General features: G+C 32.7%; 1 protein-coding gene across 1 annotated transcript; it reads right to left on the reverse strand.

Annotated features, from left to right (window-relative positions):
• Window positions 1-1,474: 1,474 nt before the first annotated feature.
• CtsL1 (cathepsin L) lies at window positions 1,475-25,231 on the reverse strand. The gene is made up of 7 exons (XM_069834770.1): window positions 25,092-25,231; window positions 24,626-24,735; window positions 12,743-12,895; window positions 11,597-11,791; window positions 8,957-9,148; window positions 5,064-5,229; window positions 1,475-1,967 (listed from the first exon to the last, which is right to left on the reverse strand). Exons 2-7 carry the CDS (start codon window positions 24,719-24,721, stop codon window positions 1,756-1,758), a joined length of 1,014 nt encoding a protein of 337 aa, XP_069690871.1. The 5' UTR covers window positions 24,722-24,735; window positions 25,092-25,231; the 3' UTR covers window positions 1,475-1,755.
• Window positions 25,232-25,304: the final 73 nt, after the last annotated feature.

A 25,304-nucleotide genomic window follows, 5' to 3' on the forward strand; every position in this document is an offset into this window, starting at 1 on the left:
TGATGTTCAATCAGAAGTTTCGGGTAGGTGTTGTGAGCATGTAAAATTTTATTCGAAAATTAGTGTAAGATAGCATTAGAATGGCAGATTCACCCAAGTCAAAACTGAGGAAAACGTGCTTAAACCAATAACGTGCAACAAGAAACCCAGGAAAAGTCCACTATAGTGTCAGCAACACAGTCCACTTTTTTTTTTTTTTTTTTTTTTTTTTGACGTGATAAAGTAACCATACATTATTAAATGAAGAACAAAACAAGGTAAATCAATTTTGTAAAATTTTCTGGATTGGAATTTCAAATGTAATATATCAACCAGCTTTGGTTCTAAACAGCTATGATTTCCTACAAATTTTACATTCTTCAAGAACATGAGTCTTGAATTTGAGTACAGAACTCTTAAACTCAAAGATGGTTTATCTATGATATTCTAAATTTATCTTGTAAACATTTTTCTAAATTGAAGACCTAACATCCTAAATGTGCTAAGTGCCAATTTCTTCAAATTTAACTTTTTCCCATCTAAGGGAGGAACATCCATATGACAATATCATACTTAATTGTCTTTGTAGTAGCTCCACTGTAAGCAAATCATTTGTGCAGCAAAAGACAGTGTTGTAGGCATCTCAACATACATTTTGCAGTGTATTCATCGATTTCTCAGAAAGCTGTTTTTGGCACTTAGCACATTTAGAATGTTAGCTCCTCAACTGACTTAACTTGTGCTTTCCATATGGTCTTAAAACGTTATTTCAGATGTTGTTAAATGTCATTTCAGTCATACAGTTTTCTCACATAAAAAACATGATATAAATTAAGTTTTCCTCTATTAACCTGCTGTAAGACAGGATATTGAAAGACCTGCAGTAGCAAGATGATTCTGAGAATAGAACAGACTAAGTATCCAGTCAGTGATGTAAAACAAGGACAAGAATAGAGGAAAGTTGCGTAAGACTGAATAAATTGAAGGATGTTAAAAATTATCTTAAGTATTACATTATACATGTGACAAAAACTAATTATAAATAGAACTGAAAAAGCAACGACAGGTTACCCCAGAAAATACGAAAAACTCCAACCTTAATGAAGTTAGATAGGCCTATTAAGAGACGAAAAAAGATAGCAAGGTTGAAAAATCCTAACAGGTAATACATCTATTAAGAATAGGGGAAATTTCCAAGAAATCAACTATTAAATCACTTATGAAACATCAGGATATGAATACTAAATCCTTAAAAACTAATTTAATCTGTTATTTCGAAAACATAACATGTTCAGTTCTGCACAAACTACTTCAGCAGCATTTATTATATTAATCAAACTAAAACTCAGTTTCTTATTCATTTCTATAGATGAAATATGCGACTTATTTTCTGATGTTATAGGAATGGGTAAAAAGCACTAGTTGAAAAAAAGTTAACATGCATGAAAATATCACATGTTATGTTTCGAAATAACAGATTCAATTACACTTCGTATTTGTATCTTTTGTATTATTTATTAAGGAACATTATACAAATAGGAAAAATAAAACAACCATTTACTCTGCACTTGTACCGTACCAACTAAAATCTTGATCACACAATTGTCAGCACAGTAAGTACAGATGAACTTAAAGATGTATCAATATACTTCAAAATCTGATATCAAAACTCAAGTCTTAATCTTAGTAATTCTTGATTCATGGTTACAGTAATTTTGTTCGTCACATATGATTCAAGATTACAATAATATTCATCACCTATAAATACCACAGTAATCACACCAATGGATAACTTGCTAGAGTGGCAATACCACAATTGTTGTCACGATTGCGAGCCATCATCACATAACCATTCTTGCCCCAAGATAATCCCCAGGAATTCTTAACCAACCAATAATCTTCGCCTGTTTCTTCATCAGTGCCATATCCAACAACAAGCACACCATGGTCGAGATTTGTGCTATTACACTGTGGTTCGTAATATACACCTAAAATAAATCAATCAATATTAAAAAGTTGACAATTCAATAACTGCAACACTTTCTCCATACCACGTAACTACTGCGCTGATAATGTTTAAATCATGAGATGGGATTTCATGCTTTCATGGTGATAGATTGAGAAGATTTTGGACTTCTTCAACCATACAGAATTACCAAATATTTGTAACTATTTATAGAGTTCATACTTTTCGACTGTGCTGTATAACCTTCAGTTTGCAAGATTCACTTTAAACGATTATGCTTGGCCAACCTCCAGAGATACTACACCAAGCATGGACCCTATAAGCAACTCCAAAATGTTGGAGAAATTAAATATCAACACAAACTCAATTAGCATATTCTTTCAGATTTAAGTGACAGAGAAATCCAACAACACATGTTATAAAACCAAAATTACCTTAATGATTAGGCCCTTATCCAACAGATCTTAAATTTTCAGTGAGTTCATCGAAATCTTACAAAGGTCCAAACAGTACTAATTTAACTCTTATTTTGGTATATTATCATTGATATTACCGTGATCACAGACTAAGTCATTTGGTAAAATTATTAGATTTTATCAGTGTTTTTCAAATGCTAACATAACTGAACAATGTCGAATACTTGACAGTGAAGTCACACTCTCTTCTGCACTGGTCCTGACTCATTTGTTACTAGTTTCGAAGTTGTGCTGCTCATACCAATATATTGAGAGAGAGAGAGAGAGAGAGAGAGAGAGAGAGAGAGAGAAAGGTGAATAAGCGAGATTTTGAATTTCTTACATAAAAAACTACTTCATTCACAACATAATATCTATCAATCACTTCAATTCTTCAATATATGAAAAAAAAATTGTTAGATAATCTCCCCAAAGTCAGTTTATATTTTGAGATAATGCAAGCATGATGTTAGAGAAAAAAATGCCTGCTTGTGATTTTCTAACGGGTTTTTCAGTAATCTTTTACTGGCTAGTGAGCTATGTAGTAGTTCTGTCACCCTCCTTCCCAAAGAAAAATGTCGTGACTAGAATGCTTTAAGAATAAGTGTGAGATGTAGTAGTTCTGCCTCCTCCCTCCAAAAGAAAATGAGAATGCTTTAAGATTATGTGGTAATGGAATTACCAAATAATGCTGACCAATATTCATTCCTGTCATTCTATAACCTTCTACATTTTCTTCAAAGAAATACGGTTATATTACAGAAGTAACATGAAAACATGCCAAATGGTATTGTTCACATCATGTAGTACTATGAATAAGTTTATGATATAATTCAGATTGTGTGCATTCAGAAGTACAGATACTCATTTAAATATAATGCAAGCACACAGTAGTTATGTTTTGAAATAGAGGTTACCAAAGAAACAAATTTAACAACTGAAAACAAGTATTGTGACACACTCCATTCCCTTGTGAATTTCACAGTTTTATTTTCATAGAATAAAAATCTAATTTTTAACACAGTTTTGGTGGTTTTCAGTATCTGACTTCAGTAACTTTATACAGGCAGTAAATAAATTACCTGAGGATAATGGCTTTATATCCTCATCTGAATATAACATTATTTAGGAGTTTTTTCAAATAAAAGACTGCTGTCTGAGGCTAGAACTGAACCTTGTACCTTAGATACAAAGGATAAGTGCAATATAACTAGAACAATGAAGCCAACTGGTTCAATATACATCACGCACTATTTTTAGTTTTTCATTATTTGAAATAAATGAATACTCTTAAATGAGTTATTCAAAAAGCTTTTTCAATACCTAAAGAAATTGGGCTACCTAGAGATAACTATTGTAATTTTTGCAAAAGATCGACTTCAGGGTTTTCTCAGTGATGCAAGTTTTCAGCATCCTTTGAACCGTAAGTACCACCACCTGTCTGAAATTCTTTGACAAGAGTACTTTTACACTGAACCAATTTATTCAGGAAGTACTGTATGAATATGAAATTACAAATTTTAGTCTAACAGCAATGTTACGTTGCTTTAAATGCTTGAAAAAAATGGCACAAAATTATGATGCCATTAATACCAATTCAATTATTTTCTTCCTTATTGCTCTTCTTTACAGACTTTATAGACTGTATATTTATAAAAATATATCCAATTTGATGAACTTTTAAGTACACAAATGCTGGGTAAGCTACTGTGATAATATAATGGATATATTGTCAGGAGGGCTTCTATAACCATGAGACCTGAGCAGTTTTCCTTCAATTCTCCTATATCTGCGACCTAAATCAATGGTGCCAACTATTAGTAAGTAACCACCTGTTGCTTCTTCCAATTTCAGCAGTTACTTTTAAAGAAATGATAAGGTACACTGTACATCTTTTATAAGAAATAAACCAATTGTGAGTTTAAGTTTAATAGATAATCATTCAATACATAATCATTCATTAACCTATCCTATCTGAATCCCATCCTCACCTACTCGTGGTACAACCTATTTCTTCAAACTAGACTCTGGGAACCAAACAACAGCAGTGTAACCAAAACACCAGAAATAAGGGAAATGCTATTTCACCAAATATGCTGGCCTGTCACTGTATAAAAATAACCTGCAAGTGGCGATTGCAAGGGTAGCTGGTAGAACTGATAAAGATCTCCTGGCTAGGTTAGAGGAATCCATTGACCAACGACAGGTGTGGTCCTCCGCTCATACTGGAAGTTTTTGAATGAGTGGGTTATGTAACGACCATAGCATATAAAAAAAAACTGGTGCCCACTTAAAAAACGATTATATATATGCTCAAAAGATAAAGATGACAAGAGAGATACTGGAAAGCAAGAGAGCTAATGACTTCATTGCCAGACCCAAGCATTTGATAACATACGCGCAAAAAAAAAAAAAAAAAAAATCCATTACAAATAAACTAAGTCAGATCTCAGGATAAAAACAAGTTTCATTTCTGATCATAGTTCCAACATGGCAGTTAATGTCGTGAACTAAGTGAAAAAATAAACGGTCATGTTGTATGTACAATACTTCTACTTTCTTGATATCTGAGTGTGTGTGGTTTTAATATTTCAGATAAAATGAAAATAATAGTATAACTAAACTGAGATGACCAAACCAAACCTAATGAAAGTTACACTTACCTTCACGATACAGCTGAAATGATTCATGACTTGCGTCAATAGCAACAGAAACAGGTCCAACTGTAGCAACTGCTTCCTTCAATTTGCGTTCACTACCATGCTCAATGTCCACAAAACCAGCATCTGTGGCTCCTGAAGTTTTAGGGTTGTACCTGCATTTATCGTCCTAGAACAAAATTAATGACAAGCATTTCATACTGTACAAGTGGAGAAGTAAGTTCTAAAATAACGTGAATTTTTCAAAGCCTAAATGTAGAAAGGAAACAGTGAAACAACTATAGATAGGTGATCATTAACAGAAATGTGATCTCCTAGGAAAAAATCAGATGAATTTTCGTAAGTATTTATAGATCAATTTTCGTTAAGTATTTATTAAGCACTATCTTCACATTTATACAGATGGATAACGAAAACCCTAATAATAGGACATGAGGGCCATTATGGTATATATGGAAATGAAGTTAACTTTCGAAACAGGCACCACATTTTGCAACCAAGACCATTGCAAATACTATTTTTATCCAGTGTCTTTGCTTCAATTGACACATTTTACAAATCTATGGTTCAACAATTGGATATCTTCTGACAAAGCAAAATTTTACAGGCCATAGAAAAGAAACCAAATGACCTGAAAATTTACAAAACTTTACCACAACATATTCAAACATTTTTAACAAACACCAAAGAGGTCACAGAGTCACATCTACACCAATTTCACCATTTATCTACTGTATGGTGCAATAAGCATGAAAACCTGGATCACACTCTTTCATATTGCACATCCATAAATCTTAAGTTAAAGTTATCACTGTCATCAATACCAGTCGCACAAGACTCAATCTCTGCAAAACATACTGACCACACCATAATTCTTGCTAATGGTGCAGCAGGCAACTTCTCCAATCCAAGTTCCTCACATTTGTTAGAAGAAATTACTAACTGGAGACTATAATGGATTGTATATTATTTATCAGTATTCTGCTCAATACATCAAGAGGATTGTCCATACAATAAATCAGCAAAAGAAAATATAATTATCTACAGAGAAACGAAATATACGTATTTACCATATATTTCAGCTGAGAAGATGAGATACAGTCCTCAAAGAAATCGATGTTCAATATTTTATTGCAGACTTATGAAATATATGATATATATTTTGTTTTTTGCTCAAAAATTGTTGCATATGTCTCTATAATTCCAAATCCAATGTTGCCACAACTCTTTTGTACTGCCTGATGCGGAGGGCTAGTGATACCTCAGATTGCAATAATATGATTATGTAATGACTGATATGGCACTTGCAGGAGAGAACTACTATAAGTACCCTACAAGCAAAACTCAGCTCAGACTTCTCGTGACGTGCATGCTATACCCCTCTTACCCCCCCCCCCCTGCAATAGGTGTAAGAGCATGCTGGTAACGGGAGGATAAGTCATCTGCACGAGACAGTCATGCCCACTGGTTTCTGCACACTGAGTTTTCCCTTGTTGGATGCCTATAACAAATCTATTTTAAAAATAAAACATAGTACTTATCTCACTCCAGAAACTAAGCTAATTCAAAATGAGACTCAGATGCTTGAGGAAGAAACCGTGACAATGCTGCATAATTTAATTGACATGCACCATATAATTTATAGTTATATTTTGGGTCAGCTATGTGTCTGGAGAGTGATGTCAGTGAGACTAAGGTTGGTGAAAACTATAATATTTCTTAAATCACAGTACACTCTTATAATACAGAAACTTGGTTTTCCTTCATTTACTTGGAGTTGCATTATGTTTTTGGGTACTGTAATGTGAAAAAAGAATAATCCATTTCACTATAGACTATTTGGAGCAAGTATTGTGGAATTGCAATAAATTGGTTTTGAATTATTCACAGGAATACACATTTTTAGTGCCCATGATATGAAGAATATGGTTTTGGAAAAATGCACATGACAATTTTTAATACAAAATTAATGGGTCTTTATTTGAAATCAAAAACACACATTGGTGATTTAGTGCAAATCACTTTCAACTACTTTTTTTTTATCACTTTTTATTATGCGCACTAAACTAACATGTGAAGTGGTATGGTTTGTATCGAAGGAAAACTGATTTCCTAAGAGAAATTTATTATTTATATTTTCTGCTCCACTTTTAGTTTATGCTTTTACCCCCTTTGGTTAGATGACTATACACAGATAAGAAAGGATTAATGTTCAGTAGTTGTAAACCTTCCCTCCCATTATACATGCATGAATTTTTCACAAAAGCTATCTGAATTATAAAGGTCTGATTGAAAGGGACGATAAGGTACATTTAAATGAATAGAAAACCTACTAGACCAGGGCTGGGCATTGGGAGCGGAACTAGACTCTAAACGGGGACGATTAATATTCATCCGTCACTAAATCAACGCTGCACGGTGTTCGGCAGGGAAGAAAGGGGATGAAGAGAAATCATATGGCTCCCCGTGAGAGAGTAGAATCCGCTCTTGCTGCCCAGCCCTGTATTAGACCATTTGAAAAGCAATGGCAACATAGTTACTGTTTCACACTAAATTTATTTAGTGTTACTTTTGACATATACTTCAAATATAGTCTCCTGCCATGTCAACAATACATTGCCACATTCTCGGGAGACAGCAGACTCCAGCTGCAGCAGCATTTCTGTATCTCTCCCTCAATGATCAATCTAAAGCTTTTGGATGTCAACTCTTGATTGAAAGCGAATGCCTCGCTTCCACCCAACTTGCAATAGTTCATTTTGGTAGGACTTCTCTCCCACAGGCTTCTTGTAATACACTAAACCATGTTTTTCTCTTGCAACTTGGATTTTTTATGAAGCACCTTTGTTCACATCTTTAGGGCTGTATGTTTACTACAAATTAGAAACAGCCACTGAATTTACAAAATACAGCCATTTCGAGACTCAATATTGCAATTTATGAAACAACTGCTGCTATATTTTGCAGTACAACATTTCAATGATCACCAGGGAGCACTGATTTACAGCATTGATGCCATTACTGATCAAATGCCCTAGTATATTACGTTTTGTGATTAAATGCACGATTAATTAGAAAATTAAATTGGATGTTTCAGCAGTCTGGCGCACGCGCACGCACACACACACAACATTGCAATCTTTTCACATCGTTCAGTGGCTTGAAATTTGTGGTTTTCAAATTAAATTTACACGAAAACTGTCCATGTTATTGAAATACATCAGAGGGATAAATGATTATTAGATTTTCTATCGATATGGACAAAAATCACGATCCTACTCGCAATAGTTACAGAATAAGTGTGTGTTAAACATTTGGGGGAGGGGGGGAATTCTAAAAAACTAAACTTTACACTAATATGATGTTACAATGTTTTGTTACCTACAACATGAACTATTCACTCTGATAATCTGCTGAAGGTTATTTCACTTCTACCCTGTATATTCAGGATGTAAATGATACAAACTGCCAAAATTACACACACTATACATCTAGGTCTACTTAACGTGTGTAGTGATTTTTTTTTTCCATTTTTGTTTTTAATTTCTAAAATACCATGTTTTTGGGATTGATAATAGTCTAATATTTACTCTTCGAGTAAATGTGAACGTCATTGCCAATGACCTTCTGTCCAACACACGCTAACATCACTACAACATCACAACAGAGTACCCTGATTAGTAAACAAGGATATTACCACAGTTGCAATGTAGACTATGTGGCGGACCAAAGTAAGTAATGGCAGCCTACTATTTCGAAAAACTTTAGACTCATAACATTTTAATTACAGGAAAATTTTATTAGACTCTTCAGTTCAGCAATTTATGCTTTATCACTAGTATTTTTCTGGCAGTTTGTATTGCTTACACCCTGTATATAGGCCTAGTCATTATTACCTCAGCTTCGTAAGGATATGAAACTTCAGTGTCAATTCCGCCATTGTCCTTCACATATTGGAAAGCCTGATCCATTATTCCACCATTACAACCTTCATTGCCTTCAATAGTTGAGCAATCAATCAGATTCTGTTCACTCAGAGAAACAAGCTTTCCAGTCTTTCTGAAGTGTTGGCCTTCAAGTGCTCCAGTCTGTAAGTAAAACATGAATTCTTATTTGTACAATGAAAACAATTTTATTGTTAAATGTAAGTCATTTCAGAACATCGTACATATACAAGATACAGTCTTTACTGAGTACGTAATGAAACATTCTTCATAATATGTATCGAGACTAACTTCAAAAAAACTCAATGAGCTATTCTGTAAATGTTCCTATGAAAATTGGTGGAATTAAGATTTTTTAATTATGGTTATTTAACGATTTATTTAGTGTCGATGGAATTGATGACAGCGAGATATCTGGCGAGATGAGGCCAAGGATTCGCCATAATTACCTGACATTTGCCTTATGATTAGGGAAAACTTCGGAAAAACCCAACTAGGTAATCAACCTAAGCAGGAATCAAACCCACACCTGAACGCAACTTTGGATTGGCAGGCAAACATCTTGGTCAACTGAGCTACACTGGTAGTTGGGAATTCAGATATGAAGATTAAAATATTTTAGTAAATATTACGCAGAAAAGAAATGTTGGTAGCTGTGATGTAGAATGTGCATGGACTTTAAGAACTTTGACACATAATATTTTAATTATGTGTCAAAGTTCTTAAAGTCCATGCACATTCTACATCACAGCTACCAACATTTCTTTTCTGCGTAATATTTACTAAAAATAAGACTTATACTTCTAACTTTATTTTGAGGCATTATCTTTAGTGTAAGCATTATGTAATATAGCCTGCAATTAATCCCTTCATTAGTTACTGGCCTATATATGAGAAAGTTTGTGTGTCTCTGCTCTATACTATTCAGCATTGAGATTATAGGACATTTATTATACCTCAATACAGATAGAGAATCTTATATTTATAGTAATTTTATTAAAAGCAGCTAATTCTATGTTAGAGAAAAGAAGACTACCTGGCTATAAACATGAAATAAAGCAGATCACTAAAAGGATTGTAAGATTCTAACAGCTGCGTGAAAACTTCAGGTGTAACATTGTTACACGCAATTGATGAAAACATTAAAAAATGAGGTCATGAACTTTCTGATTCTCATTATTACTTCCTTGCTATGCAATACCCCAGAACTGTAATGTTCATAAACTAGACCTATTGCAACATGTCAAGTACATACGTAAACAAATTCCAATGACGTAATCTTTCAATACACAGCCAAAACAATAGCAGCATTTTGTAGATGTAGTGAAAATTAGTGCATATTAAATACGTATCAAGTTCATTACTTTATATTGTATTCCTCAAATGACATGGTTTGTCTTCTGTTGTAAGTTTTTATTCAGCGTTTAACCTTTCACACAATTCTTTTTAAAATTTTTTATGAGAATATTCTGTAGGAATGAAAATTGTGGCAAGTCCATGAATTTCGGTATCTAAAAACTTATTTTATTAGCAATTTCAACTTTTGTTACTATGATCCTGTTGCAAAACAACGAGGACAAAGTATAAATGTCGATAAACAACGCAAAAATGATATCCAAAACATAGGTCTAGTAATAGTATATGGATTATCGACAGAAAGATAGCACATGCTCAGATACTCTTACGCCATTGTCATAAACCCACTGTAGGTATTACTATAGTATTCTTACTAATTATTGTGCTTTTCAGTAGTTCAACTAGATAGAATGTATAAATATTAAGTAGTTTTTATATATTATTTCAATGTACCGAAATACACATGATATTTCCATGCAGATATTCTGCGTCATCATACGATGAAAGAGTAATGGAACGGAGAAAAATTCTCTCCGGCGCCGGGATTTGAACCCGGGTTTTCAGCTCTACGTGCTGATGCTTTATCCACTAAGCCACACCGGATACAACCCCAACGTCGGACAGAATTGTCTCTGATTGAGTTCCAACTCTTGGGTTCCCTCTAGTGGCCGCCCTCTGCACTACGTCATAGATGTCTATGAACATAGGACCGAAGTCCACACATGTGGTGAGGTGCACTCGTTATGAGTGACTAGTTGGCCGGGATCCGATGGAATAAGCGCAGTCTTAAATCACTTCGTGATTTACGCATATCATATATTATTTCAATGTACCGAAGTACATATGATATTTCCATGCAGATATTCTGCGTCATCATACGATGAAAGAGCATGTCTCTCCAGAAAATTTTGGAAAGATCACATACATGGCATTAGATCTAGGTCATTGATATGCTTCTTACTGCAAACCAATTTGCAACATTTGTGAAATACTTAACAGAAAAAATGCCCAGAGTTTGTGAAGTATGTATTTATTCGCAAGTATAGTAAACAACAAATTAATTGAATTATAACTGGAGACTAGCATTCCTTATCAAGTTAGGAGCAGAAAATTTTACCAATAAAGAAAAAAAAAAAAAGGCATTACTTTTTTAATTGGAAAAAATTATTAAATAAAAACAGCTAGTGAAGTATTAAATTAAGTAACTTAATATTATTGACAGGAAATATTACTCACAGAGCTGAAAGCCCAGCATGAGCCACATTGTCCCTGATCCTTGATAGGTGTCACAGCTCCATCATCACGCCAGTCAACAGTGCGAGGCAATTCAACATTTGCTGGAGTGATGAAAGTTGCTCCCTGCAGTATCTTATTTTGTTTCTTCTGCATTTTGTTGAAACCATTCATAATATGTGTGAACTCATGAGGGAGCTGCAAGGAATTAATTTCATATAAGCATATCAATTGTTGTTTCAGAGGTCTGGTAAATGTCCTAATTGTTTTGGCAGGAAACAGAATGTAGAGTGTTACAGAATGCAAGTAAACATTCTCATTCCATATACAAAATTCTTCAACATGTAACTTTTAATAAGGAACTCTACATTATAAAAGTTATTCAGCCTATTTTGACAAATCATTATGAAATTATTCATATATATTTCTTTAAGTAAAATCTTGATTTTATTGCTATTAATTTAAGTTCGCCATAAAAAAGAATAAGAACTGTAATGAATCAATTCTGCAATATACGTATTAGTGTATCGTATTAAAAAATTGTTCCGAAACTTTCATACACAATTTAGCAATTAACATTACATACGAACATCAAACAGGTTTTTTTTTTTCAGAATCACGACACATGAATCATAACCACTTTCGTAAATACTCTTGATGTAAGTAGAAAAACTGTTGTATGCATAAGAAATTTTGAATTCATTTTAGATTTTACAACAAACTCAAAATATATGCATTTACTTTTCTAAAATAAATTTAAAAAAATCACTTGCCGAAGTGAGCTAACATTTTCTATTCCTTTACAGGCTTTTCTTTTCCTCCTTGATTTGCATCAAGTAAGGTACGAACAGTTCAATAATCCTCTACTTGTGAAAATGTGAATAGTGCATAAGAGAATAAGAGAGCATATGCAAAGAGAGGAAAGGACAGAAGAGGGAAGATATGAAGTGTGAGGATGTGTTGATGGGAAAGGAAGAAGGAAATGCGGAAAGGAGGAAGAAGGGAGAAGGGGGCGGGAGTGGAAGGTAGAGGGGAATAGGGGAGGGGAGGGAGAGCATGTAGACATAGAATAAGAGCTTGGGTGCGTCAGTATGCATATACGTATTTTTCATTATTGAAAATACATTAAAATTGTAATGAAGTGATCACCATGTCTCCATATTTGTTCATGCCAAGCTTGAATTTATGGACGCCCTGCTCATATGCTGCATTATGTTTTGCTACTTTATGTCTATTTTCCATGAAGATCTTCATCCGAAACTTGTCTTCAACATCAGATTTGTATTTCTTTCCATGCTCAAGCTGTAATATAAAAACAAAAGACATTAATGACTTGAATAATATAAAATATACATTTATCATAAGTGAAATTACTTTCATAGCTTCTACAACTTCGACTGATGTTTTTTAAAGGAGAACTTGAATTTTAGTAACTTAAAATAATTTTTAGCAGCACAAAAATATATATGAACACCTTTAATAACACAAGGCCACTGGGAAGTAGATGGAAAGATGAAATTCAGAAGAAATGCATTGAAATGGGAATTACCAACGGGAGGAACTAGTAAAAGAAGGTACAGAGTGGAAGTGTTTTGTGAAATTGATATGGAATCGACGTGTTCCATAATGTCCTTTGGGTTTGATTGATTAAAATAATTTTTATAGCTAACAGCAAAGGACGAGCAGCTACATCAAAACTACAGTGTTTTGTGGGATTGGGCCATGACTTCTAAAATAAAGACTCATATTTATCTTACAGTAATTAAAAGTACAATTGGAGAGTGTAATTCTAAAATGTGTTCAGTCCATTTTTATTAAAGAACTGGGCTAACTTTTGTATTCACAATTCTACTGACTGATCAAGTTTTCAAGTGACATGCACAATAACACAAACTTTTAGACAAGGTTTGCCCTTGTTTTGAAAGAAAACATGTTTAAAATATTATAGAGGGCTGAAACATAATCATATACACATATATGTTTAAATCATAGAAATGGTCAAATGAATTGTGCGAGTTTTAGAATCACACTCTTCAATTACTAATGCAACAGAAACATGAAATTTAAAATCAATGTAGCAAAATTAAACTTAAAAGAAATGAATTTTTGGCAATGGTCAGCTAGGATTTCTAGGAAGGGCAAAACTAAGAATACAATATTTAAACAAAAAATGAATATAACTGGGTCTCTTTTGGATATTAAAACAAAACAAATGAAATCTTATGGACATGTCAAGAGAATGAAAGAGGGTAGGTTACCAAAAGAAGTTATGGAATGGTATACACCAAGAAGATGGAAAAGAAGCAAGCCCAAATTACTTGGTTACAAAGAATTGGCGCAATGATGAGAGGATTAACAGAGAGAGATTGGAAAGAAACAACTGGAGACTGAAGATAAACTACTGTAAATGGGCAGAGAAAGATGTGGTAACATTGTACAACCTGCAGAGTAAGAGTAGTAATAATAATAATAATAATAATAATAATAATAATAATAATAATAATAAAATGTAGACGTATAATTATAGCAACCATTTTGAGTTTTCATAACACTTTTTAAAGTAGGCCCTATTGTTTCTTATCCCTGTTGATCTAATTACAAAAGTTTCATGGAAAGGTGGATCAAGGTTTGCAGTTTCTTCTTAAGAGAGATATTGAAACAAATATATGCAAAAAATGTTTATGCAGCTTTATTTGAATATTAAAGTGAAAATAGGAAATAAAATATTTCGAAACATTCAACAATACAACATAGGACAAACTAGGTTTTAATCTATGTAACAAAATTAACAAGGGAAAAAAAAATTGTAATAAAAATTATGAATGTTTCCAAAAACAAAAAAAATATAAAGTAAACTAAATTCTGAGGTATTTAAGGGGAGGCAGAGGTGAATATTTCAAAATCCACAAAATTTATCAGATTTGTTTGAAATTGATCATGGATACTAAGTATGTTACTAGTAATGGACATACCAAGTTTCAACTTTCTAAGTACAATAGTTCTGTAAATATTAATAATTATATAAAACTTTATATCGTTTGATATAAAATGCTCCATGCACCATATTGTAAGAAATTTTCAATATTTCTTTTTATCTGTATGTTCAGACAAGGTATATAAGTAATGATAAGTATTAGTTTATTATGGGAATAATATAGTAATACAGTTATTTTGGTTTTAATTTCATACTTTTAAAGGGCACAAAATCAAAAACTAACATCGGAATATGAAAATAAAGAAAATAAAAATGGAAAAAACCAAATTTTCATTTTTTCTTCAGTTTTGTTCGAAAATTTCACCTCTGCCTCCCCTTAACAGAACAAACAAAATAATGAATGATTTAAGTTATACACACTTAAGTATTACACATTAAAATGTCTAAATAAAACTAGAAAAATTACGAAGAAAATGACTAACAAAATTTAATTTAAAAAAATATTCCACAAAGCAATGTTCAACTCCCTCATCTGCAGAATAAACTATGCAAATGTCTACAGGTAACATACAGTATTGTGTGAAGTGAAACATGTGCCCCTCTGCTCTCCTCTGAATACGTCCCTTATCATACGCAGGCTGTGAAAATGTTGTTTTGGGTTTTTATTTGACATAATTTAAAAGCGTAAATATGCGTCACATTTGTAGTTTACATGTATTATTGGGTAACGAAAGTATTCCTCATTATGACACTGAATTATAAAAGAAGTGTTCTTTATGGCCATAATACAGAGTGAAAGTGAAATAACCTTGCAGATTTTCAGAGTGAATAAATAGCTCACGTTATATGTAACAAGAAAGTATAATACCATATTGGTGGAAAGTTCATAGTTTTCTCAGAAAAAAATATTTTTTCCCCAAATGTTTGACACCCTCTTATTCGGTAATTATTGCTAGTAGGATCGTTTATTTTTGTCCATATTGATAGAAAATCTAATAAAGCATTATTTATCCTTCTGACGTATTTCAATAGCGTGGACGGTTTTCGTGTAAATTTAATTTAAAAACAACTAATTTCAAGTCATGAACAATACGAGGAGATTACAACATCGCAGCGAGAGAGGGAGGCTTGCCTACAAAGTCAGAACTGAGTTCGTTGACCTCTTACATCTGTATGACGAGAAGAAAGAAGACTGTGTTAGCAGCAATGTTGCCAGACTGCTGATAATTCCAACTTAATTTTCTAATTATCGGTTCATTTAATCACGAAATGTAATATAGGTTTTCTATTCCTGTAAGAGTACCCTAACATTCCTTTCAATCTGGAGAGTTATTTCACTTCCACACTGTATACCTATTCCTTCAAACATGCAAGGAAATATTCTCATATGGGGAAAAAATTCAACACTTGATAATATATTTAGAATTAGCCCTACAGATAGTATCTTCCAATAGTAAGTATTGCAGATACATGTCGAATGAAATAAACTTATGACACGCTACTTTCATAACTATCATCAAAGCTTTATTGCAGAAAGAAATATTCAAAAAAGCTCTATGTTTCTAGTCATTATACTTTGGGGTCCTTTGATCAATACCTGATAACACGTGGCTTTAAAATTCTTCGCTTGGAAAAAAGAAATCATATCAATTATGAAATCCACATGCCCTAGAAAAACCCCACATTAAAAAAATGCTTGCGGCACAAAGGTAATTTAAAAAAAAAAAAAAAAAAGTTTCATTAGTTTTTATGTTGGAATCTTAAAGCAATATCTGGCAATATTTTCTATCTTGATGTAAGAATCTAAATCTATGCCTCATTTTTCCACAAATGTTAAAAATATAGAGATTTCTCAATGTGTTTAATCCTAATTTCTTTTTCCAACTATTTTGTTAATTCTGTCAGAGTATTTCTTCTGAAAATTGCTTCCTAATGGTTCAATATTATTATTATTATTATTATTATTATTATTATTATTATTATTATTATTAGAAGCAACATTATCATTATTACTCATTTACGTTACTGCAGGAGTTTTTTTATTAATTCGGTTTAGAGTTGTTTTTAGTGATTGATTAAATGTTTTTATTTTACTTATTTCTGGTTTAACAATATTTATGGCTGGATTAAGGGTGAATTTTGAGTATGATTTAAGGAAAATTATTGCTCTCTAGAATTAATAATGCAATTTGAGTTATGATTAATAATCTTAATATTATATAGTTTAAGAATGGACCTGTATTTCCTAACAAGGTTAATTAATAATAAATGTCCGGCAATTATGTTGGCTGCTATTCGTACCGCAAGTGTTCCAGGTCGAATTATATTTCTGATTGTTTCAATACATACTATAAATGGTATTAAGATTGAACTATTAAAAGTAACGACATTTAAATTTTAAAAAAAAGTCATTCTCGTGAGCAATGATGTAATCAAATGCCACGTGATTCATCATCATATGACGCAGGGGAAATCCGGAATACATGGGTTTCCTTATCACTCTTCTACGGAATAAATTACCATACCAAGATAACTCTGTACAATAAAAGACGAAAGTATGTCTCATAATCAATGTATCAATGCCATTTAACAAGAATTTACAATAAAGTTAATGAACGTTTTAAACTGGCTGAGGAAATCAGATAAATGTCGAAAATAGAAGAAGTATGAGCAGATTTATTTAGTAAATTGTTCATTTTTTTATTCAGAACAAATTTATATCATGATACAAACATGGAAAACTCATTTATAACCCGAAGGAGTGGTGAACTTATATAGGCCTATAGTAATGACCTGATACATATATTACTTTGAACTATAATGCAAAACTGTCAAAATGTTCTAGTCTTTCTCATATATTTTAAATAATTTGAACAATTTTCGGCAACCTTAGACCAACAAAACCCGTGGTAATGGTGATTGTTATATTATTCATTTTTTTGCTCCTTCCCTGTTCCATGGCCCTAGGGTCGAAGACATAACAGTATGGAATGAGTGCTGGTTTGAGTCTCCATGGGAAAATCTCATGAAATTATGGTCAACGTATGTAACTGATGTTACTTAGTGAGTAATTTAGGAACCTACAATGAGAAACAGAATCCAGTTTTGTAAGCTAGCTGTTAAAAATGTTAATCCCATAGGTTGGATGACCGAACAAATATTAAATATGTTTCATTTGACCATTATTAATAAAAATTTCAACTCTAACTCTGCAATATTAAGAGAAACATTAGTAGAGACAGACAATGTTGTAGCTTTCTACAAGTTAGAGACAAAGAATGTTAAGTCTAGTTAACGCTGTTTGATTCATTTTTTTAATGCCAAAAACATTAACTCCAAAAAAAATTTAAACTACTGAAAATACGAGAACAGCATTTTGCGGTCGAAAGGTGTGAAATTTGTGTTCTTAAAACTGCCTTTAACTCAAAACTTGATTTTTGGAGTTATCGTTGTCTAAGTCCTCAATCTGTTGTGATGAACTTTATTATATATTTCTCACAGCTTCGAGTTCTAACAATCATTTTTCTAGACTGCCATAATAAATTCCTCATTTTACTAGAAGAATGTTCCATTCCTCAATCACAATAACAAATCAGTACATATGTCCTAGCTATAATGCAGAAGATAAAAATCACATCACATGATGCTGAATCATGTTCACTGGAAGTACATGAACTTCCTTGTAATGACTTGCCCTCAATAATCAATAGAGAACTTCTTATAGAAAAATTTATAAAAAATTTTAGCATACTTTTCAAAGGCGTTCTAAAGGTTCTGGCACATAATGAAAAGAAAATTGACGTGAAAGTGCCAGTTAACAGAAATGAACACTCAAATTACACATGTAACATTAGAAGAAAGTTAAAAAAAAAAAAAAAAAAGAGAGAGAGAGAGAGAGAAATGGGAGAGGAATTGAACACTACTGGAAAAAAAAAAGTGCACACGCACATGTGCACATACACACACAAAAGTAGTACCAGGAATTCTCTTCCAACAATAAGCAATCTTTACATTAAAAAAACTGTCATTACATAGAATCCAGAAATATGTTCTATTAGGTAATTAAATTAATATTAAGCAAAATTCATCTTAACGGAATTACATAATATTACTATTTCTTGATGTACCGGTAAGTATAAATATATCCCCCTGTTGTGTCACTAATATCAATGATAATTATAATACCAATGAAATAACAATAAAAAAAAAATTCCCATTTCGAATTGAGCTGTTTAGGGAGTGCTTTTAGGATTTCGAGCTTCTGTTTCTAAGTTTACCATTTATTTGGTGAAATCATTCAAAATTCCTAGTTTTCATATAATAAATTCTGAAGCAAATACTCAAATATTCTGTACAAATAGTACAGTATTGTTTATATATTGTAGGTAATTAATTTCACATTTCTTTCATACATTTGCTTTTGTTATTTTATTATTATTATTATTATTATTATTATTAATAATTGTTATTCTATTTATGTTATACGTATGTTTCTTTTTCTACATTTAAAATATTTTGTTCTAATTTCTGGATCTCCTAGGTCAATCTTATTTGAGGACAAAGGATTTCAATAAATCAGTACATAGACTATATCACATTAAATAATAACACTGAAAAATGAAACGCACAAAGTGTACTTTGATAGAGCTATCAGAAAAGATAAAGAAATGCGTCACACTAGAGGGCAGATGTTACACCAGTTACAAAAAGAAATTATTGCTATGCTAAACACGAACAACACTAATATAGGCTACAGACATAAATTAAGCAGATTTCAGATTTTTTAGTGTCCACTATGGTGCACCACACCACATGCAGAAACATATAACGTATTGGAACAAAGTAACACTTTCATCATCAGGGAAGGCAGAACTATTGGATCTGTTACCAAGAGTTATAGTTTTACACGAAACTTGATGGGAATGTATTTAAAATCGAAGTACAAACAGTAGTAGCAATTCAATCAAAATAAACTAGGCTAACTTTTTTTTGCCTAAATATGTCTATATCGAAGGGGAGTAGAAAAATCTGGCTAATAGAATCAGGAAATGAAAAGTACAAGTTTTATGTGGAACATTCAAAGTCTCTCTTTGTTCTCCCAGGGTTAGCATGTTTGAAACGTATTCCCCTTCCATTGCATATTCCTCCGTTAATAATAAACAATGTTTAAAACTATATTATCAAAACATATCCTTTTTTATTTCCCGCCCCCAAAAAGTTATTTCTCTCATTTTCAGGTTGTTTTATTTTATCCTACTTGTTTACAATATAAAATCATGTTTGTCTTCTATTCAGACCTTTATAATATGTATCAGTTATGAATCTACAGTGGTGCTCCTGACTTTATGGCACCAAACTAACTTTTTTCCAAACAAACATTATTATTAACACGAGGAATTTTTGTATGATATACAGTGCGAACAATTTGAATGCTGATATCTGCAAGTAGGCCTACCATCTGAAGCAGATTTTGTTACATTTATAAGAAATCCACTGAAAAAGGATTTTAAGATGTTTAAATTATAAAATACTCTAGTCTTTTTTACTTTTCTACAAACTCGGCTTAAAATTTCAAAATGAAAAAACTAAACTACAAAATAAAATTTTGAAAGTACACCACAGGGTACCAATTTTTTCTGCTGTACCACCGAGTCATTAAACTACCAAACACCAGTTTTACTTCATGAAATGTTTTCACTGTTGAGTGCACGAAACAAACATGCAAGTTTGGCAGCCTTTCCCTACAGAACAAGTGATCATTCAATCATGATCACTTGCTCACTAATCGATACTCAACAGTGGCATCATAAGAAATCCAGATATTCAGTTTGATTGCAAACATGTCTTTGTGTTTCTGTTGTGTGGTCCAAGTAATAAATACAGTAGTAAATCCAAAGTAATCGGTGTTTTAAGTATGCTGTCTAAATATTTAGGAAAAGGAAATTTTGATGAACCTCCATTAAAAAAAAGTGTTTATTTAAAGAGGTGGAGAGATGTGTACAATTGGCTTGTAATAATCCCTTTTAAGCTTACAATGAACCACAAATGGTCGAACAGCAGGAACAGATGCCCCACTGTTTTAATGAAATCAGAATTATAACTTTGTGCCAATTCAAAACTGGACTGTCGAGTTTTTTTATAATGTTGTAAAAATGATTTCTCACTGGTTAACAGATTATAGATCTTCAGAGAAATATATGCAATCAAACTGAGGTAAATTTTAAAATATTATTTTTTTATGAAATTCACCATTTTCATAAATTTTTTTAGTTATCCTACTAGTATATTAATTTTAAGAATAAATAACCTTATATAATTTAATAAACACAGCGATAAATTTGAAATGTCTAAAATGCCAGTTTCCCGAATTTTTCTTAAACATCTGGAATTTCGCTAATTTTTACAATACTCATCTGGCAACCCTATGTAGTCTATAAAACATGTTTAAAAAAATGTCAACTTTGTCATTTTCAACAGTTGAAAAATTAATCGACTCAAAATATCAATCATTTCCACGAAATTTCAAATAATAAAAGATGGGAGAGTCAATGTACAAAATATAATTCCTGAGTATCCAAGGAAAAGTGCAGCTGCATCCTTTCGATTACTCACAGAGTATGACTGTTTATCAAAACACTTGAACAAAACTGGAATTTTTTCTTCATTGTGCAGTTTTCAGAAAGAAATGGACCAGAATCATACATCCAGCCTTTTCCTCTAAACCCACTGTGTGAGAGCAAGAGAATTAATGGCTTTATTACCAAGAACTCAGTATTAGTTAACTAGACGATGACAACAACAACACATTTTAAAAACGCAATATTTCATGATACTGCTTAAAACAATATAAAAACAGTTTAAAACAAAAGGAACACATTTATTTTTTTAAAATAAATATGTTTTTTTTTTCCAACCCTGTTCTCCATGCAGTCCATATCACTACATTACATAATATATAATGTACCTAATGGTCTTCTACAAGTTGCAGTATTTCTGTCCTTCAAGTGCTATTAGGTTATATTCCATTTTTCCTCCCTTCAGAATTCTCATAGTTCTTTCAGGAGAATAGTGAAAAACAAAGTGAAACAACAAGTGCTAAAGCTCACACAGATTCTTTCTTACAGCCTTAATTCTCTTGCTTGGACCCACGATTATGTAATTTTTAATTTCCCCTTCTATCATCATCATAATCATATCACCACCACCACTTTCAGCGTAATTCATCTCACTCAATTCTCTATTGGATATGGTACTGTATATACAGTCCATCTATTTTGCTTGGGCTTAATAATGTACGGAATTCAGAGACATCAGTTAAACAAGCACAAGTCGAGTAGCCAGGCAGTGATAAGGTATCATGATGTATGAGTTAGCTGTTCTGAGACATGTATGCAGTGCAATTTCAGTTATCTGCTTCTATCTACCATTTATGACATGGTTCAAAGATTTATTACTGAAAGAAGAATTTGTATAAAATTTCAGAATCAATTTCCTGTGGTTAATCCACCTAATAGAAAACAATTCCTAAAACAGTGAACTGCAGGATCAGTTTTGGATAAGAAATCAAATCGAAGAAGTCACAAAACCGCGTAAGAGAAGGAATAGTCAACATTTCGGAAGTAGAGCTGAAACAGGTGTATCTAATGTGTTTAGACACTATAACACAATTTTAAATTGCAAAAAAACTGTCAGTTCTATGGTTTATTTCGCATGTTCTTGACTAACAACCAACCTACATAATTATACATCCAACTGAAACTTCAGATTAAAATACAGTAAATTAGGCTGTAAGATATCTGCAAGAATTTATTACCAAAACTGACGTAACATTATTCTTAAAGAAATACGAGCAACGAAAGTAAGCATAAAATAGGACAATATGAATGTGTTCTAAGCAGACGTGTACATTTTGGCGTTACTTCTAATTACCTTCCCTCTCTTTGAAAGCAGTAAGCAGCGTCACTCTCGCTTGGAGGAGAGGCAGTAATATTTGTCACTGCAAATACCTCTGCCAACCCTCCTCAAATAGGCAGTACAACTTGGTCCCGGTATTCGTACTCCTAACTGCTCTGGTATACGTATTGACATATTTATTCAGAAAAACAGTATACTGGTAAATAAGTTAAGATTATTATTTTCTCTTGCATAGGCAATAGTACATTAAATTTTTTACAGATAATATTATGTTCAGTTATGTTCCTTTAACACATTGGTGCACATTAATAATAGCTGCCCGATCTCTTCACTTACTTTAGACAGATATCTGCATTGCAATCATCGCAACACAATGTATAATAAATGAAATGGATAGGAAGTTTTAATTTAGGGCTATGCCTACTTCCATAAACTGAGCACACCTGCTATATTGCTTTAACAAAACAATGATTGCGCAAGCAACAGAACATTTGCTTTCTTTTCGGAGCAGTACAATCACAGTCAACTATACCTATTACAGAGTGTAGTAATAGTACTAAGCATTTCATCCTGGTCAGGACAAAATTCCCATCCTACCAAAGACTGAAAATAACTTGCTTGCTCTCATGCAGTACACTTCACTCTTTTCCTGCCTGGACGGTCAAGCAGTAGTAAGCAGTACAGATAATGAAAATGAACATGCCTGATTCTAAGAGATCGTGAAGGGACATGTTGACTGATCTTCGATATTGACCCATACCACACACGGGACTGACGTCTGATATAAGTTTCTTTATGGATTAGTGGGGTTAAATGAGGGGATAGCCAAGTGACATTAAGCCAAGGTAATTCTAAAGAACGACCACTCCACGATTTTCGAACATTTTTTTCACAAACGACGATTTTATACTCATTTTTTTTAAAGATAAAAAAAAAAGTCTAACATAACCTTAACTGCAAATCAAGCTTCCAGGTATAACTCCCTGTAAAGTTAATTTGAATAATTTCGAGGGAAAAATTGTTCCGGGGCCGGGTATCGAACCCGGGACCTTTGGTTAAACGTACCAACGCTCTCCCACTAAACTACCTGGGAACTCTACCCAACACCGATCCAATTTTTCCCTCTATATCCACAGACCTCAAAGTGGGCTGACAACTGTCAAGCAACCAACATTGAGTGCACACTAACTCTGTGTGACTTAAATTGTACGTTTAACCAAAGGTCCCGGGTTCGATACCCGGCCCCGGAACAATTTTTCCCTCGAAATTATTCATAACCTTAACTAACCCTAACCCAAGCAAAACTAAGCTAACCTAACCAACAAACATAACATTATGCTACCATCCAAAACTATGTAAAACTTTAAAAATCTAAAACATGTAAAATCTTTGTCCGTCCGCAACAATCTACGCATATAAATGATGGGAATTTAATAATTATAGAATTACACATGCTCAGAACTTGTAAAATCCATGGAGAGAGTTTGCTCCAGAATTAATTCCAAATTAACTTATTTATTTGTTAGCAAGTAACACAGAGTCCCATTATGAAGGGTTAAAACCTTTTCATATTCCTATCAATTTTAAATAGTAATTTTTTGGAATTAAAAAAATAAAATGAATAGCAGAAGTGAATTTAATAAACGAAGTGGTATAATGGAAATTGTCTTCTTCGCCAAACCACTACCATCATTAATATTCATAATTTAGGCCTAGGCATTTCCTGCTTGTAGCAGGATATAAAATTATTTTATACCGTTCTCTGGGAATGATCACTATCCGTTTCTGAAAGCTTCAGAAAGGACAATCAAATGCACGAATGATGCTGAATACTTTAATTAAAGTACAGATAATTAATGATAATGGTATGTTTGTCTAAGAATTGTAGCATTAATTTGCGTTACTGTAGACTATGCAACTAACATTTAGAAGTAAAAAAGTTTAACCAATTAGGCTGTTACAGATTGGTACTACGTCGAAGTTTCAATTGAACAAAGAGGCATTGTATTTCTCGGTAATGATGATGGAATGCAATATGAGTCATCATCATGTGATGTGAAGAACAACAGGTGACTTCCTTTTAGGCCCGTCATAACCGAGAATATTTCTAAAAAAAATAAATAAAAAATGAACAGAGCATCTGGTAAGTTAAAACAAATGTTCTGAAACGAAGAATAACCTACCTTGAATGCTTCCCACTCTTCTGTGACTAGATCGAAGAAAGAAACTGCGTTAACAGCAGCAGCAATAACAACACAGATTACTATTAGGACCTTCATTTTGAAGTCTATTTCTGCAACATACAAAATTAAAATCGAAATGCGGGTTAATAAAGTATGCACAGAAAGATATTCGTTTGTACACAGAAAACACCATACACACACAAAGTTAACCTATCTGGTGAAACAGTGAAAGTACTGTAAATTATAACATTCCAATGGAAATATATGGTTATAAATCAGTGAATAAAAGAAGAATTATTTTCCTGGATCAAAATACAATAGACCTACAAATGGGGTGAAAACTAATATTTTACCCCTAGATCAAATTTGTGGTAAAACGGCTTAAGTACACGTTACCGTGGCTCACTATAGCTGAAATTAATGTGACGTATTATGTATGAGAACAAAGAATTTGCAATACACTTACATCAAACTTCCAACACTTCCTTATACTAAACTACGAGACAAAATATCTGCAAACGACTGCTAAATGAAACGCGTATTAAGCGCTATTAAAGCTTCTGTAGCAGATGAATACTTCCCCCCACTCTGCACTCACCCAATCACTGAATCACGTGCTTGACAAAAGATACTTCCCCCACTCTACCAATCACGTGCTTGACAAACGATACAGATTGTT

This window comes from Periplaneta americana, chromosome 9, assembly GCF_040183065.1.
Source record: "Periplaneta americana isolate PAMFEO1 chromosome 9, P.americana_PAMFEO1_priV1, whole genome shotgun sequence".
Classification (NCBI taxonomy): Eukaryota; Metazoa; Arthropoda; class Insecta; order Blattodea; family Blattidae; genus Periplaneta; species Periplaneta americana.

Bases quoted from the DNA above. Each gene is read 5' to 3' on its own strand.
- CtsL1 (XM_069834770.1), bottom strand. From the start codon at position 24,721: ATGAAGGTCCTAATAGTAATCTGTGTTGTTATTGCTGCTGCTGTTAAC. The intron at 11,792-12,742 runs GTGATCACTTCA...AATTCCTTGCAG, and splicing joins TGAACAAATATGGAGACATG to CTCCCTCATGAGTTCACACA. The intron at 1,968-5,063 runs GTAAGTGTAACT...GATTTATTTTAG, and splicing joins ATTTCAGCTGTATCGTGAAG to GTGTATATTACGAACCACAG.